Source organism: Schistocerca piceifrons, chromosome 6, assembly GCF_021461385.2.
Source record: "Schistocerca piceifrons isolate TAMUIC-IGC-003096 chromosome 6, iqSchPice1.1, whole genome shotgun sequence".
Taxonomy (NCBI): Eukaryota; Metazoa; Arthropoda; class Insecta; order Orthoptera; family Acrididae; genus Schistocerca; species Schistocerca piceifrons.
The window spans coordinates 129,733,002-129,751,268 of record NC_060143.1 but is presented as its reverse complement, the minus strand read 5'-3'; the positions used below and the strand labels follow the sequence as shown (position 1 = coordinate 129,751,268).

The 18,267-nt window shown below is 37.4% G+C and overlaps 2 protein-coding genes and 1 long non-coding RNA gene across 3 annotated transcripts in view; 1 reads left to right on the top strand and 2 right to left on the bottom strand.

Moving 5' to 3' along the window:
• Window positions 1-472: 472 nt before the first annotated feature.
• Window positions 473-1,353, bottom strand: LOC124803184 (protein FAM200A-like). The gene is made up of 3 exons (XM_047264366.1): window positions 1,350-1,353; window positions 1,094-1,215; window positions 473-844 (listed from the first exon to the last, which is right to left on the bottom strand). Exons 1-3 carry the CDS (start codon window positions 1,351-1,353, stop codon window positions 473-475), a joined length of 498 nt encoding a protein of 165 aa, XP_047120322.1.
• A 54-nt stretch (window positions 1,354-1,407) lies between these two features.
• LOC124802492 overlaps window positions 1,408-18,267 on the top strand; it is a 93,707-nt gene continuing 76,847 nt past the window's right edge. Inside the window, exon 1 of the long non-coding RNA XR_007017125.1 lies at window positions 1,408-1,444. This is a non-coding gene — a long non-coding RNA (uncharacterized LOC124802492). The remainder of the gene's footprint in view (window positions 1,445-18,267) is intronic.
• The window catches only part of LOC124802491 (glutathione synthetase-like), a 138,191-nt gene continuing 131,323 nt past the window's right edge, over window positions 11,400-18,267 (bottom strand). Inside the window, exon 11 of the mRNA XM_047263306.1 lies at window positions 11,400-11,898. Within this exon, the coding sequence (XP_047119262.1) occupies window positions 11,769-11,898 (130 nt within the window). The 3' untranslated portion in view covers window positions 11,400-11,768. The remainder of the gene's footprint in view (window positions 11,899-18,267) is intronic.

Genomic DNA, 18,267 nt, shown 5'->3' with positions numbered 1-18,267 from the left:
GGTCACAAAAGTAATTTGCATATCCAGATTTAGAATCTTGTAAGAACATTAACAGTTAATCTTTTAGTCCCAGAGCTTGTAACCTTTCCTTTGGAAAGCCACCTAACCTCTGTGTTATAAAAGAGATTTTGATGGAGCAAGCCCATGTCTTCACAAATGATCCTAAACAGTCGAGTTTGGAACGCTTTACTTTTGATAGAGTTTAGAACTCTGATCACCTCTTTGAGCACATCATTTAAATCAGAAGTTAAAATCGTACCTGCCAGAGCTTGTCGATAAAGAAAGCAGTGTGTCCACGAAAAATTTGGCATTATTGATTGTAATTTCACGACGAGCCCACTTTTACTGCCAGTCTCACTTTAGCACCATCACTAGAAATGGCTATACATTTTGTTCACTCAATCTCGTAGTTGCGAGTGCTTTCCAAAAACATGTCATACAAACACTGGCGAGTAGTGTTCACAGGGAGAGCTTAGCAAAATAAAATGTCTTCCATGATAGTCTCATCTGCTTCAAAGTGCACAAATGATATAAATTGAGCACACTCTGAAACGTCAGTAGATTCATCAAACTGCAAAGCGAAATGTGGGCTCTTCTTCAAATTTTCGGCCAACTGTTCTCGAATATCACCAGTCATATCGTTTATTCTGCGTTCAATGTTATTATCAGAAAGTGATATGCTCTTTAGCTTGTTTGCCTCTTGCTTATCTAACATAATTTCAACCATATCCAGGGCTGCTGGCAAAATAAGATTTTCTGCATCTGTATGCGGCTTCCCTGCTTTAGCGACTCGGAATGTGACTCTGTAGCTAGCTAGTAACGCTTTCTCGTCGACACTGGATATCTACAATAAAAAAATTTCAATCAGAAAAACAAATAAAAAATCAGAAACATTAATACTATTTTAAATCAACAAATAACATTTCTATTTTATTACCTAAATCTTAGTAGTTTGTTGCTGGTTAAGTGTTTTCAGTTCCCTTTCGAAGAAATCCGACGGTCTATCAGCTTCTTTGGAATGTATAGTTGAGTGGTGATGCAGAAGTTTTGATGGTTTCATACTCTCACGTGACAATACATCGTCGCAAATTACACATTGAGGTTTATTTTTCATGACTGTAAAACCAGACTTCAGATAACTGTCGTTGCAAAGTCTATTTTTTTTTTCGATTTTGATTAGCTTCCGCCACTGCCACTTGTACCAGACGTGGAGGGCTGCACAGATCTTTTAAGAAACTTGTACATTTTATGCTCACTCAGAGCGAAGACAGTAATCACGTCCCTACTTGCAGGCGTACTCGGACAACTGAGTGTAGTGACAGAAAACGCGCGACTATGCCCCTGCTAACCCATTCTCACCGCCGCGCCAGTACCGCGGCAAAGTTATAATTATATCTCTGTTCGCAAAGCACTACGAACTCTTCATATTGAACTTGATTTCTCGGTCAGTATAGTATCAATAGAAACAAAATTAAATGTGTTGCCTTTGAATCGCTGACATATTTTTATTATGGTTCTGGTGGTCGCCAGAATATTTTTACTTGGAAAGGGGTCGCGCATTGAGAAAGGTTTAATAACACTGGTCTAGAGGCAGTGTGTTAACCACTACATCACGAGTTGCGGACATCGTGAGACAATATATGTTGTATGCATATTTTCAAAAAACACATAGCAAGAATACAAGGGTGTACAGTATCCTGCACAGCACTGGTTTCAGAATTACATTACAGCAGTGATTAATTACGGAAACGTATGAAAAAGGATTTTTGTGTGGAATATGTAGTTGACATTTACGTGCAAATAAAATCTAACAGTTTTGTTCAAAATATTCATTCACATTACAACAACCACTTAATTAAAAGTGCTATTGACATATAGTAAATGGGTATAGTTATTTGCTACAAGTTCATTGCAGGTACTCATTTACATTATAATAGCAGTTGATCGCAAACATTTTGAGTATCGTTTTCTTAAATGAAGAACATTTACTATTTCTTTTATTTGCATCTGAAGTTTGATGTACAATCTGGTACCCAGAATGAGTGTGTTCTCACGCCAAAACCTTGTTCACCTTTTCTTATGACATTAAGAATGAAGATCTCAGGTTTTGAAATAGTCAATGTACGTTTTTATATTAATTACACTTTTTTCTATTTAGAAATGGTTGAATATTTAGCTACTGAAATAATGGTTTAGATGGCGTTAGCATTGAACTGTTGATAATTATTATAACCTCTCACTTTTGTTTAATGAAGATGGTTTTCTGGTTTATGTTGTTATGATCCCAGAAAATGAGGCCATATAGAGTTGCAGAGTTGGTGTAAATATAGCAGAGCTTAGCTTGTTAATGAGGTAGAGGATGGGGCTTTCCAGTGTAAATTTTCATCAATTTGCACACCCAAAAATTGGCGACACCCAGTCTCCCAGTTTGTTTATTTTTAATTCTGGGAGCCAAGTCATGATCTGTTTTCCAGAAATAAATATAGTTAGTTTTTGAAAGATTTAGTGTTAACTTGATCATTTCAAACCAGTTTTGTATATATCCTAAAATTCTAATCACAGATGTTGACAGTAGCTGGTTTACAACAATTATATGAAAATTTGTATCATCATCAAACATAGCTACATGGGTACCATTAATTGGAATCTTGACGTCATTTACATCAATAAATAAGAGAGGTTACAGCACACTGCCCTGTGGTACCCCTGCTGCTACACTATGAATGAATATCAGTTCTGTAGACAGTACTTCAATTCTCATATTTGTTGAAGCAATTTCAACTATTCTTGAGATGCTACTAATCATTTCTTGATTCCTATGGCATATCAATAACTTCTAACTTATGTAGCAATATATTATGTTGGACTGTACTGCATGCCTCCAATAAATCTAAGTTCATTCCTGTTCTGTTGTTGTTGGTCTAGTCCTATTAGAATAATTTCAGTGAATTGAGTAATAACTGATTTTGTACTCAGGCTTTTGCAAACCCTGCGTTGATTTATAAACAAGAAATTGAACATATAGTTTGTTACTATATGTTTTATGATTATCTATTCTTGAAACTACAGATACTGAAGCTATTAAGCTATAGTTTTCTACTTCATACAAATTATAATTTTAATACAGTGGTTTTAATTTGGAAATTTTTAATCTTTGTAGAAACACTCCTTTTGATAAGATGCGTTTATGGTATGCGAGAGTTGTTCTGATAGGTACTGGAACATTTAACATGTCAACTGGCAGATTTTTAGTGGGGGGGTGTTTCACTGTCAGGCCAGTGAGTGCATACTCAGGCATGAGTGAGGCTCTGCTGTGGCTGGCATTGGCCACGTGGTGTCAAGTGTTAATTATGACCACCACATCCTCGTTGATTCCTGAAGATATTTTATTCTCCATTGAAATGAAATGATCGTATGGCATTTATTGACCAGGGTATCCCCCACTCCATGATCATCTTTTAACAAATGTCATATTGATTTTTAACACTTTTGTGTAGTTCTTTTTTACTATATCCTGTATTGCTTTTGGTTTGTTTGCTCTTCATATAACCCCTTTGTCATTGTCCACTGTCTCAGCTGTTTAAATCACTTTCCTATAAATGTTCTTTTATGTTTTAACACATTCTGTGAAGTTTGACTAGATATTCTGATAGCAGGTGATAAATACTGGCTGCTGTTACTGCCACAACATTGATTTTTGTGTTTTTAGAAAACTCATCTCAAATAGGATCATAAAAAACTGTAAAATGGACTGAATTATTTAATGGTTGTAGGTTTTTAAAATATATTATTTCAGATTTCTTCTGCTAATAGTTAAATAAAGATATTCACCTTTTCTGGGTAGGTGTGCCTTTTATATACCTGGCCTCTTACTTTCTAATACCTTGTGTGTAGAAGACTTTATACACATTACTAGTGTGTCTTGATCTGAAATGCCCATATTTACATTTAGAGCCTCTGTGACACCATTTTCGGTATTTGTGAAGACATTATCTAATAGGGTAGATGACAACTATGTTACTCTATTGGATTCCAAAAATTGTGATTTCATGTGAAAAATGCTTAGAATACTCATACGCCGTTTTTTCTTCACTTTTAATTAACAGCTTAATATTAAAGTCTCCACATAAAAATTCCACTTCATTATTTAAAAAAAAATGTTTAACACTGTCTATTTTTTATGTTATCATTCAGTGATGATTTATATACTGATATAGCAATTAGTCTTTTGCTCTTTTCCTCAGTTTTAAATCTGATACACAGATTTTTCATGTTTAGGTGGTTCATTTGTGCTTTCCTTTGTAATTCTAGTCTTGAGTAAATGTATACTCTACCATTTTGAAACATTTCAGCAGAAATGAGATGCCAATTCAAAATAGCTTATATTTATATGTCTCAATTAACCAACCTTGCACCCGTGATCAGATAAACAAACCAAGAGATGTGACGAAAATTATTTAAAGGAATTTCTAAATTTTTATGGATGCACCGAATATTGTGACACATTGTTCTGAACATTTTGCAAGTATTTTTACTTTTGTCATAAACTGGTATTGTGCTGCTGTTCTGCTTTCATCCCAGTTGGTGTCACATATCCGAATGCTAGTAGGCTTACTTGTCACAATCATTCTTCTTTCCTTCATTTGAAGCCATAAAGATCCTCATTATGTGAAGCAGATATATTTGGCCCTTAGTTCCTCCATAAGCAGTGTTGTGCTGCTGCTCCTTGGTGCTGACATGATTCTTCGTATGGTGACTTCTTCACTTCTTTCATTGGAACTATTGTCATTGATGCTGCTGTCGATGTCGGAGTTTCTTCTTCTGTTGCTGCTGCTTATTCATTCTATCTATCTATCTATCTTTCTATCATGGATCATTTGCATGATAAATCATAACGATATTGAAAGAGTCGTTTTATATTCACATCACAAAATTTTTGTAAATATGCCTACATTCTGATCATTTATAAGTGTTCATTTTCTTTAAAAATAAAATGAAGGGCACACAGAATTGTATTAGGAATTCCCTCCCACCACTTTGAAAAATTACAGCAACAGAAATTCTTCCTGATTGAGTTGATAAGGGCCTTTTTTTCTGCTGCCTGTCAGACATTTTTTTTACCCTGCCTGGGTAAAATTTTTAGGTTCAGCACTTTGTACCTCTTTTTGTGCTATAGACAACTTTTAATTTCTTGAGAGTGAACATGCTTGATTATCACTTGAGAGGGACGTGGAGGCTTGACAGAAATCGTGGGTTTCACAGCTCTTACCTCATAAGCATGGGAGGCTATTCTGCGTCGATGACTATCAACTAGGGCGAAAAGATTCCCCAAGCGACCGTGAGTTTTTGCTGCAAAATGTGGCATATGTTGATGCCTTTTGTGAGTATTCATAGGAGCACCATTTCAGCCCGCTCTCCCTACTTTTTGCACACGCTATTGCCTGAGGAAGTTTTACATCGGAGGCAGAGCCACTGGAGAAAGCACTCGTCATATACCAACTCTGCTACAATCGCTGCTAGCTTTCTATGTTGATATAAAAACCAATCAGGTATTCAGTAGACTGATGGCCACTGCCAAACAATGGCCAAGAAAAAAGTTGACCACCCAGTGGCACAATATGCAGCTGAATATAAAATGCTTGTGTTCAATGGCTGGTTCACAGTTTGTGCCATCTGGGTCCTACCCTCAAGCACCAGATTTTCAAAGATGGGAGTTATCCTTGTAACACATCCTTTGCTCCTGTAATCCTCCTGGTCTCAATCTCTGCTAACCCACTGTCCCCACACCCTCTACACAACTGTTTCCCTTTCCTCTGTCCTGTCAGTCCCTCCCAATCCACACCATGTCACCTCCATTATGCCCCACACATCACTGACTCCAGTACCTGTGTATCACATGCCTAACTCGAGCACCAGCTAACCTTCTCTCCTGCATTCGTAGTCAGCAAACCTGCTGCCTCCCTTCAAGCTGCTAGCAAAGAAAAAAGATGAGGAAAAAATAAAAGGGAAAAAAACTGAGGTTGTCCCTCAAACTGTTATGAATATTCCCAAACATTTTCAAATATCCTTGTATGTTCTAGAACATAAGATGGAAACAGCATATTCACAGTGATTAGCATACTGGCAGTTTTGTCTTATCCCATGGGCTAGTCAAGTCAGATTAATAATGCATCGGAAAAGTGTATCCAATTAAAAGATAGAAACTGCATTAAGAACGGTTGTGTAAGTGAATAATTTTAGGAACAAAACAGACTTAGTTCAACAAACAAATAAATGAATACTAAACATGATACTTCTGGAAGAAGAGATATTTCAGCGCATTAATACAATTATAAAGTAAGACAAAAGATTATATTTATGAACAGAATTCCCAAAGTCAATCAACTTTCCTAGTACGTCTTCGCAAAAAAGGCTCTAAATAACAATATCAAAGTGGAAATATTAATCAGAGAACAAAAAGGTAATTCACACCATGAATTGTACCCATTTCACCTAACATTCAACTTTTAAACGGCTCCAATTTCTGGTACGATTAGTATGCAGTGCAACAATCAATAAATCAAAGGGCAAACTTTCCTTTGCTGCAGAGTGCAGTTAGAAGAAACTTATTCTTTGCACAGACAACTGTATGGAACATTTTTGTTTTTTGGAAAACCACAGAACTACTCCGCCTTTGCAACCAAAAGCAAACAGCAAATGTAGTTTATAAAATATATTAGGAATATGTTTCATGCTACTCAGTTATATTCAGAATCAAATACATTTTATTAATACTCATTGAACAGAGTTGAATTTGCTCTTCTTTTTGATCAGATTATGATTTTTTTCTAAACTTTGTATTAAAAAACACACACATCAAAAAAAGTTTTGCATCAGGCCGGTTCTCAAAACTCCTGAAGACAGACGTTGACTGTGGATATTGTATCACAGACACAGTCCCTTTGACTGTTCAGAGATGTCACTAAACCCACCAAAAGATGTAAACAACCATGCGCGAGCAGCACCTATTAGGCGGAGGGGGTCTGACAGCCAATAAGTTCCAGTCGTTCCACCCGAAAGGAGGTACACGGCTCATGTTGTTTGTAGTTCAACCATTCCTATATGGTCGATACTACAGTTTGATTGTGCCCGCATTGTTACTTGATGCCAGGAAGGCCTCTCAATGAGGGAAGTGTTCAGGCATCTTGGATTGAACCAAAGCGATGTTGTTCGGATATGGAGGAGATACAGAGAGACAGGAACTGTCGATGACATGCCTCGCTCAGGCCGCCCAAGGGCTACTACTGCAGTGTATGACTGCTACCTACGGATAATGGCTTGGAGGGACCTTGACAGCAACGCCACCATGTTGAATAATATTTTTCATGCAGCCACAGGACGTCGTGTTACGACTCAAACTGTACGCAATAGGCTGCATGATGTGCAACTTCACTCCCGACGTCCATGACATGGTCCACCTTTGCAACCATGACACCATGCAGCGTGGTACAGATGGGCCCAACAACATGCCGAATGGACCCCTCCAGATTGCCATCATGTTCTCTTCACCAATGAGTGTCGCATATGCCTTCAACCAGACAATCGTTGGAGACTTGTTTGGAGGCAACCCGGTCACGCTGAATGCCTTACACACACTGTCCAGCGAGTGCAGCTAGGTGGAAGTTCCCTGCTGTTGTGGGGTGACATTATGTGAGGGCGACATACGCCGCTGGTGGTAATGGAAGGCACCGTATGATAAGTGAACGCCATCCTCTGACCGATAGCACAACCTTATCGGCAGCATATTGGCGTGGCATTCGTCTTCATGGTTGACAAGTCATGCCCCCATCATGTACATCTTGTGAATGCCTTCCTTCAGGATAACGACATCGCTTAACTAGTAACCAGCATGTTCTCAAGACAGGAACCATATTGAACATGCCTGGGATAGATTGAAAAGGGCTGCTTATGGATGTCGTGACCCACCAACTACTCTGAGGGATCCACGCCGAATTGCCATTGAGAAGTGGGACAATGTGGAGCATGATTAACTTTTGGATAGTATCCCATGACAAATAGAGGCATGCATCAATGCACAAGGATGTGCTACTGGGTATTAGGGTTACCGGTGTGTACAGCAGTCTGGACCACCACCTCTGAAGGTCTCGCTGTATGATAGTACAACATGAAATGTGTGGTTTTCATGAGCAATAAAAAGGGCAGGAATGATGTTTATTGATCTCTATTCCAATTTTCTGTACAGGTTCCGGAACTCTCCAAACTGAGGTGATGCAAAGCTATTTTTGATATGTGAAATAATAATAAAAAATAAATAAAATAAAAAAAAAACAATAGAAAAGTTTTTGTTTTGCGGTTAGTGAGAAATAATATAAGAACAAATTTTATTCAGTTCTTAATGAACACAGTATAATTTTTTTGTGACTCGTTAAAGGTAGGTCTCTTTCCTCCTGCGATCCGAATGACCTACCCTCCCTTTTAGCCTTCAACTAATCCATCTCTAATCCCAGGTAGGAAGTATTAATGCTGAAAACTTGCAAGTATTATTACTTACTTTTATATGTATCCGCTGTTTCACCTCCTGACAGTGAGTACTGTCCATAAATTTTGGTTCATAATTTGTGTTTTCATGTTTTGCAAAATGTGAATGGGTTTTTGTGTTTTATATCTGGGTACACTGTAGAACCTTAGCAATGAAAAAAGATTATTAATGAGAAGGATGTTTGTTTAATTACAGAGAGGGAAAAAACAGTTTAACAAATGGAAGAAGACAATGGTATAAACAACAAGTACTACCGATTGTATTTTAGTGATTCTGTTAATCAGCAGAAGAGCAGGAAAGGCTGGAGGAAACTACACTGTTGAATAACTGTGATAGCTTTTTTGGTTTAGCTATAAAGTATATGTCATTTAATAAGTATCAGAACACTGTGCGGGGCAAAAATGCGATATAAACATGCCCACACCAAAAAGAGACCTTGTGGCTATGGACAGCAAATCTTGGTGACATTCGTGTGAGCTGATAGGCTGCACTTGGCTGGCCAACGGTCTGCAGGTCATAGCGCTTACTGGAGGCAGACAGCGAAAGCTTACATTTGTCTTTAGCACAAGGAACCGTTTGATTCATTCCAAGTGAAATTCAAAATTGTTGATTACAGAAGTTTTTAATCTTGTGTAAGTCGTCATCAATGTGTTCAAGTGCCTAAGCTACTTACGCACTTTTTGGGACCCATAGTTTTGTTTACACAAAAGCCCTCCAAAATGTACCCCATAAACTGCACGTAATTTTTCCATGAGAAAAGTATTCCAGTTCTTATTATCTTAAATGAGTAATTCTATACATTTCTGAGTGCAGAGGACTGCACAGATAGATTGGTCTGTGCCTGTATTTATCGCTGATGTTCACACAAACCTCATGGCCACTTGTTTCCTTCCTTAAGTTGGAACTGAATTATATCTTTAAGTAGCAGAGCTTTATGTACTTCTCTAGAAATTTATATCCAACTACAGCAGTTTATGAGTAGCTATATATTTTTATGTAACAGCCCTTTCAGCAGATTGAATCTGTCAATAGCACGAAGACTGTTGTACTTATATTTCATAATCCTGGAGATGGAGAAGTATCTATTAATGTACTGGATTCAAATGGAGAATCAGTAACAGCTGTCAGGTTTTGTGATATAAGCTAGTTAGCTTAATGAGTCTATTGTTAGAACAAAACTTACACAACTGTGTTTATGTATTTCTTACAAGTGTTTGAAATATTCTGAAAATTGGACGAACTGTTTCTATAGTCCATAGTGTCAGTAGTAATAAGGTAGAAAACTTTCTTGTTAAAGATGTTTCACATGATGGAGTAGCCTGTAAGGTACATTGTGTTTCCGGTATTCACAATTATTAATATTAAAACTTCTTCAGTTCAGATGCACGAGTTTAGAATAAAAACCACCTGTGCTGTCTGATGGCCATTAGTGTTTTGCTGATAAATAAAAAGAAAATGAAAAGTCACTGCTAATGACAGTGAATGAAAATTTTTTTGTGGTGAGAAATACGATAAAATAGGTGACTGTATGTTTATTTGACACCATTTATAAACTTATAAAATGTCTCAGAAAAGAGTTACTTAAATTGTATGTATGGCAAATGAAACATTCTATACCGGATTATTCAAACAAATATTTTCTTTATTTTATCAGTTTTCATTAGGTGAAATCTTGTATAAATTAGCCTGATATTTGGTCTGTGACAAAAAGAACATTGTGGCAACATAATACTTTCCATTATTTTCTGGGATAGCACAGTTTGAGACTTTCAAGGTTACAAGTCAGTGAAAGTGATACTGAAATGTAATCTGTAGTCAGGCCAAGCAGGTAAATGAGAAACCCGTGTTTTACAGCTTCCGAAATGATTTTCACTCTCCTACAATCACGAGGACAGTTTGGAAGTATTGTTAATTTTTATGAAAATTTTGGTATAAACAAATTGTAAAATGTAATTGTAACATAAATAAACACACTATAACTAAATCACGAAAACAGTATGCAGGTATCTACTGTAAACTTTCACTGTCTGCCACTAAAAAGTGGAAAGAGCTGCAAAATTGAGGCCAGCCGAGCGCAGCCGATTGGCTCACCCATTCGGCATATAGATTTGCTGTGTCCTAGGCGCACGTAAAAGGCGATATGTGTGAAAAGAAAGATGAAGAATGACCTGTATTCTAATGTTTCCTTAAGGCGGTATTAAATTTTTCACTCTTCAACTATCCTGTCTTTTCCAGACTGTGTTTCTGAGTGGATGTGTTGCGTGTATGTCAAGATGACAAAATACATATACATTAGTGTAGAAGTGTTTACAGCATATCATCTGTAAAGGGAGGCAGTTTCTTCCATTTCTAAATTGCTCATCCTGAAAATGCTCCCTGGATACACTGTAGTCTGCAATGTTCGGATATAATAGTGATAGTATTTATGGTACTATTATACTCCATTCCTTATCACGGAGATGGACAGTGCATCTTTTTCTTCAAGAAAGAGGAGGTAAATATCACTTTGTTCAAAGGAGAGTTAATATATCAATCAACTTAAGACTATTACAATGGTCATCACAGTGAGAGACTGCGGAGGCGCGAACTTCGACACGTGAATTGCTGCTGGTGAACTTATCCACCAGCCACACACCCTAAAAAAAAAAAAAAAAAAAAAAAAAAAAAAAAAAAAAAAAAAATTCCCCACATTTTCGCACCTCCTAATGGTGCCAGTACTTAAACGCAAGCATGTAACGAAAAAGAGTTATGTCTCCTCCAACCAATTTGTTGCTTAAAAAAAAACGAAGGAACTATAACATCAGTTAACTTGTGTTTGTACCTGTCCAAATGTTTGTCAAAATTTTCCAAGTAAAAGCCATTTCAATCTCTGTGATTTTTATTACAAAGTACATATTTTAATATAAAACAATGATCTTCTGTGATGGCCAAGATTCTTAAAGCATTCGAAGGACCACAATAGTGGCTTTACTGTTCTTTTATTAAATATTTAATGACCCACCAAAAATAACTTTAAAAGATATCAACAACATTCACAACTCTACACATTCCCCACTAATATTAATTACAAATAACAATACATAGTTTTCTGTAGGCCTGTGATGAACCAAAAATGTCGTATGTACTCATAAATCTGTAAAACAAGTGACAGAAATACAAGTATTAAATAACATTTTCAATGAAAGCACTTGGAAATTCATATCATCTTGTTGATGGTATGCAATCTACATCACAGATCTGCCAGATAGGGGCTGTCAAGTGCCCCTAGTCCTGCTGCAACACCGCCTTCATCCACAGTGCTCAATTTTGTCCGCAACATATGGCCCACTTGTTCATTTACAAGAATTTTCTCTGCATCTCTGAAATATGAATTAATATTAAATGGATTTTTAAAAAGGTAAATCAACACTACTCAGGGTAAGAAGAGATATTCAAATTTATCAACTAAATAAAATAACTTTGTGATTGGCAGATTGCAGTGGTGGTGGTTGTATTGCCAGAATGCAGCGATCATGTGGTGTTCGAAAGAGAAATACAACTAGCTGGGGGCTGGCCCCTGCTCCTCGACTCACTGATACCACTCAGCTTGACTTAATGTCAATCACAAAGTTGTTTCAATCAAAGTATAGTAGTGGCCTTTAATATCTGTTTTCATTTATGAATGTGTTTCTCGTAAAATCTATTAGCTCTGAGTATATCTTTACCATACTTTTGATACTAAGAATCAGACTTCCAGACCACATTGTTTACTGTTTTAAGTCCTCAAAATAAATGGATGTATTCAGAAGCCATTTTTAGGAAATCCCACAGTAAACTTTTATAACAGATTACTCTTTTGTCTAACCGAGCCTCCATGGCACAGAAAATACACTGCTGTCAACCTTCTCCAAATTCCTTGGACCAAGCTTTAGAAGAGAGATACTGGTGGAAGTAAAGCTGTAGGGCAGAGTGAGAGTTGTGCCTGGATAACTCAGTAGGTGCAGCATTTGGCCACAAAACAAAACAAAAAAAAGTTCTCATTTGGCTATTGGTCTACCACATAGTGTTCATTCATCTGTGAGGAACTTTCTACCTTTCTCTTCATGAAGGTCTATGTTCAAGGAAGTGGCAAACTTTTTTTCACAATGCATCACACTCCATTTCCATATGATAAGCATGATTTTTTTTCATATCTATTTTGAAGTGTAGTCTCATTTTGGTGCTCACTCCTCTTTTGTATATTAATGACATTCTGTTGTTAATAATACGTATGCGGCACGTAAAACCTGCCCATAAAGTCAACACATGAATATAAAATGAAATGTAATGTACTAAATATTATTACTCACAGTAGGTGCTGAAAGTGTCCTCTGTCCAATTCAACGGACATGTGGGCACGCTTGAGAATATTCATATATATACTCTTGTCAGTTCTTGTGTTGTGATGCTATTGATGACATTCTGGTTCTAATCTCGAGTTCTTCAACTGTGTGCGGATTTGTTTCACATACTCTTCCCTTTAACAGTACCCATAAGTAAAAGTCACAAGTCTGGTGATCGAAGAGACCACAAGCCTTTGCTGATTGTCCTTTCTGGTGCAAACATCTCATGTGCATGGCACAATAATGCAGCTGATGTGTGGCATGTTACAACATCCTGTTGAAAATAACATAACTGATGTTCCTCTTCTGACAAATTTGAAAAAAAAAAAACTCCTCCACAATTCCCTAATACATGTTGCTGTTCATCGTCATCTCAAAGAATATGGGCTCCATAATGCATGTGGCAGAAATGGCACACCAAACACCAATCTTCTTGTCATGCAAGGGTACCTGGTGGATTGCGTGTGTATTTTCTGTTGAACAATACTTTTATTTTTTGGTAATTTACATGCTTATACAGATGGAACCACACCTTGTCACTCATGATGAACTTTAGCTGGTCCAAGCCAAAACTGGCAACATTTCTCAACAGTCATAAACAGAAAGGCACTCTTTTCCAGTGGTCACGCTGTTTCAGTTCTTGCATAACACCAACCTGGTATGGTTTTAACTACAGTCACCTTAAAACATGTCTGCATCTTCTCTCACTTACAGAAACCTGTTAGCTCAATCTCCTGGTTGACTTATGAGGACGTATCTCCTGCACTTGCCTCTTTAATTCAAGTGTGCAGACAGTTGGCGGTCTGTTCCTGGGAGCATTTTGAACCAATATTGTATGCTGCCATTTTCAATCAATTCTTGTATGGTGCTTTTTACTGGCACCGAATGTCCTGGAAATTTCTCGTGAAACAAATTCTTTGTTTTCACAAAAGATCAAATCTGAATGAACGCTTCAACAATGGCAACACACTTGGGTAATGAATACAGTATTATCACACGCACACACACTAACCTGACTTCACACAACAAGGCCTATTTCTTAACTGGTTTTGACAAGTTTCACTGGCTATGGCTGCAGCTGACTTACACAACAACAGAGTTCCGTGCAGTGTCAGTACATCAGAGGAAATGGTTATTTCGTGCATGACTGTTTGGCAGTGTTTCTTGTTTTCCTTTATCAATGACACACAAGCACGCACTGGAACATTATTATTGAGTACAATGGGTAGGTTTTACGTGCCACAACTTGTAGTAGGAAAAGGATAGACAGTTACTCACTGTAAAGATGACCTGTTGAGTTGCAGATAGGCACAATGAAAAGACAGTTACACATTATAGCTTTAGGCCAAAGCTTTTACACACACACACACACACACACACACACACACACACACACACAAAAAAAAAAAAAAAAAAAAAAAAAAAAAAAAAAAAAAAAAAAAAAAAAAGCACGCGCTACTGCTACTACCAGCAGTCCATCTATCTTTTCCCTAATACTATTGATATCGCAATCTGGAGTTTCCATTATTTATTGTCAATAGCTGCTTACCAAAATCCAGGTGCATAGCTTAGTCAAATTAGAAAAAAAGGCTGACACTCCTCAAGGAGGAAAAAAATGTTTTACACAACATTAAGATAGTGTCTTCACAGGTAACATAATGTTTGAGTTTTATGTTTTTAGGGAGGCTTAAGTCAACTGACATAGGTTATCGACACGACAATTTCAGAAAAACTGTTTAAATTATATAACAATTGTATATGGACATCTTTACTTGCATTGTTATATGATGCAAATTTAATTGCCAAACAAGGAATTACTATCACCACCACCACCACCACCACCACCACCCTTTCATGGATTAGGCTGTTGCCTGTTCTGAACTCAAACAAAATCACCCTCATCTTTTTCAAGGTACTCTAGTATCTCTTTTTCCCATTCTGCTTGTTGTTCAGGATCTTATGGGGAATTCTGTGACCCAGCTTTATCATCTAATATTGCCTAAAACCTTCAAGATATTTTTGAATTTTTTCATTCATGTTAAAAATATTTAATTCTATTCTAATATCTTCATTTCTAATCATGTCTCTTCTTGTGCAACCTTTTGTCTTCCTTAGGAACCTCATTTCTGCTGTTTGAATGTTATTTTATAGCATATATGTTGAGTCACAGAAAAGCACAACAGAAAGACTAAATACAAAGCATGTAGCTTTCAGCCAGAAGGCCTTCTGCTGAAATAGACCACACACACACACACACACACACACACACACACACACACACACACACCCGACCACTGTATCTGGGTGCCAAAGCAAGCCTTTACAAATGTCTGCTTGTGTCTGTGTATGTGTGGATGGATATGTGTGTGTGTGCGAGTGTATACCTGTCCTTTTTTCCCCCTAAGGTAAGTCTTTCCGCTCCCGGGATTGGAATGACTCCTTACCCTCTCCCTTAAAACCCATATCCTTTTGTCTTTCCTTCTCCTTCCCTCTTTCCTGACGAGGCAACCATTGGTTGCGAAAGCTAGAATTTTGTGTGTATGTTTGTGTTTGTTTGTGTGTCTGTCGACCTGCCAGCGCTTTTGTTTGGTAAGTTTCATCATCTTTCTTTTTAGATATATTTTTCCCACGTGGAATGTTTCCCTCTATTATATCATCTGTGTTTTTAGATAGATATATTTTTCCCACGTGGAATGTTTCCCTCTATTATATTCCTACTATTTTTAATAACGTTTTAGTCGGTGTAATTATTAACATCGCTTGCCCAAGGATTAAGATGAATTGCTAATGCTACATTTTGGTAATGTAACTAATCATTCAACCCTGGAAACGGATGCCTTTTTTTTAAAAAAAAATACACATAAAAGATGCTGAAAATGCAGGCTCCTTTTTATTAGTTTGCTTTCTTGTTTGTGTGGTACAAATTTTGCAATTGATTTTAAACTACCTTCCCAATAGACACTTGAAACCTTCAACACAGTACAGAAACCAATGACAATGCAATATTAACTTGCTTTCTTGTATAATGTGTGGTGGAGGGTACTTTGCATACCACTTTTATTTCCCCCTTTCCCTGCTCCAGCCATGAAAGTTTTGTGAGGTGAACAATTGTTGTTAATCATCCCCATGAGCTTGAACGTCTCTAATTTTTGCTTTCACAGTCTTTTTGAGAGATATAAGTAGGATGATGCAATATACTGACTGATTCAGAAGAAGAGAAATTGAATTAAACATGAAATTTACCATAAACCTATTGTAATTGCATAAAAATGTTTCAAAACAATCAAAAAATTGACTTAAAAGTATAAAATAACTTCTCCCGGCCTCATACAGACTCCTAACACCTCACAAATTGCCCTGAATATTGTGCTTGCAAATTTTTAATAACTATGACAATACTTATAAAATTTGAAACAAAAATATTGGGCACATGCAATACATAAATGATGCACGAGTAACTTGTCTAAGTCACTGAAATTTTATTGCTCTGCAAATGATATGAACAGAAGTGTATTTCTCAATGACAGGCAGTCTCTACACTCCTTACTACTGTCTACTGCATTCACCCCACGTTTCTCATTTTAAATTTTACCAATCTTGCCATAACTACTAAAAAATCAGAAGCACAAATTTTCAGCATTATGCATATGGGTTTAGGAATCTGCGTGGAGCCAGGAGAACTTATTTTATACATTTTGACCTGTTTCTAAAGTATGTTTTATGAAAATAGTTTTTTATTTAAATAATCTTTAAATTAACATTATCTTGACTGTGTACAATATACGAGGGTGAGTCAAATGAAAACTTTAAATATTTTTTTAAATATTATTTATTGTGTAGAAGTGGTACAAAGCTGCATCACTTTTCAACATAATTTCCCCCACACTCAATGCAAGTCCTCCAGCGCTTACAAAGTGCATTCCTTTAGAAAAAAATTCTTTTAGTAATCTGCGCAACCACTTGTGCACCCCGTGCTGTACCTCTTCATCAGAATGGAACTTCTTTCCTCCCATTGCATCTTTGACTGGTCCAAACATATGGAAATCACTTGGGGCAGGTGAGTACGGGGGATGAGGAAGATACTCAGAATGCAGGTCTGATTGTTGCAACTCTTGTACGGGCAGTGTAGGGTCTTGCATTGCCATGTTGCAAAAGGACACCTGCTGACAACAATCCACATCACTTTGATTTGATTGCAGGCCACAGGTGATTTTTTATTAGATCTGTGTATGATTTACTGGGGACAGTGGCCCCTCTAGGCATGTAATGCTCCAAAATGACGCCTTTTTCGTCCCAAAAGAGTCAGCATAACCTTCCCTCTGATGGTTCTGTTCGAAACTTCTTTGGTTTTGGTGATGCGGAATGGCGCCATTCCTTGCTCGCTCTCTTCGTTTCTGGTTGGTGGAAGTGAACCCAAGTTTCGTCCCCAGTATTGAATCTTGGAAGGAAGCCATCACTTTCTCGTTCAAAGCGCAGAAGAAATTCTTCACAAGCATCAACACATCGTTCTCTCATTTAAGGAGTCAGCTGCCGTGGCACCCGTCTTGCAGACACTTTGTGAAACTGGAGCACATCATGCACCATGTGGTGTGCTGACCCATGACTAATCTGTAAACATGCTGTAATGTCTTTCAGTGTCACTTGACAGTTTTCCTTCACTATGGCTGCAACTGCTGCAATGTTCTGTGGAGTCACAACTCGTTGGGCCTGACCTGAACGAGGAGCATCTTCCACTTAAGTCACACCATTAGTGAACTTCCTACTCCATTCATAGACTTGCTGCTGTGACGAACATGCATCACCGTACTGAACCTTCATTTGTCGATGAATTTCAATAGGATTCACACCTTCACTACGTAAAAAACCGAATAACAGAACACTGTTCTTCCCTGGTGCAAGTCGCAAGTGGGACGGCCATCTTTATACTGATACTGTGGCGGTATGTGTGCATCTGCACTATGCTACCACCTACAGGCCATTCTGCACACTGTTTGTAGCATGCTTACCAATTTACAGGATAACGGCGCGAAATTTCGATTTGTTATTACAAATTTATGGTTTTCATTTGACTCACCCTCTTATTATATAAGTTCTACAATTCACAATACTAATGCATCATTCTACACAATAATCAGTGTTTGACAGCCCATTCACTAAGTGCTTGGTTGTCATTCTTTATAGGTCACTTCAAAATTTCTTCAGAGAAGGGTATGTGTTTATCAGGTAGACAAAATAGAAGTTTTTCCAAGTCCTTGATTGTAGTGGACTTAATTGGAACCTTTCCAGATTGATAAGCTATTTTTTCTGGTGCAGTCAGTGGACAACATTGGAAGGCCAGAAGAAAAGTGTGACTAAACAGTCCCATGA

Bases quoted from the DNA above. Each gene is read 5' to 3' on its own strand.
- LOC124803184 (XM_047264366.1), bottom strand. The intron at 845-1,093 runs GTAATTTGCGAC...TTTTTATTGTAG, and splicing joins TGAAAAATAAACCTCAATGT to ATATCCAGTGTCGACGAGAA.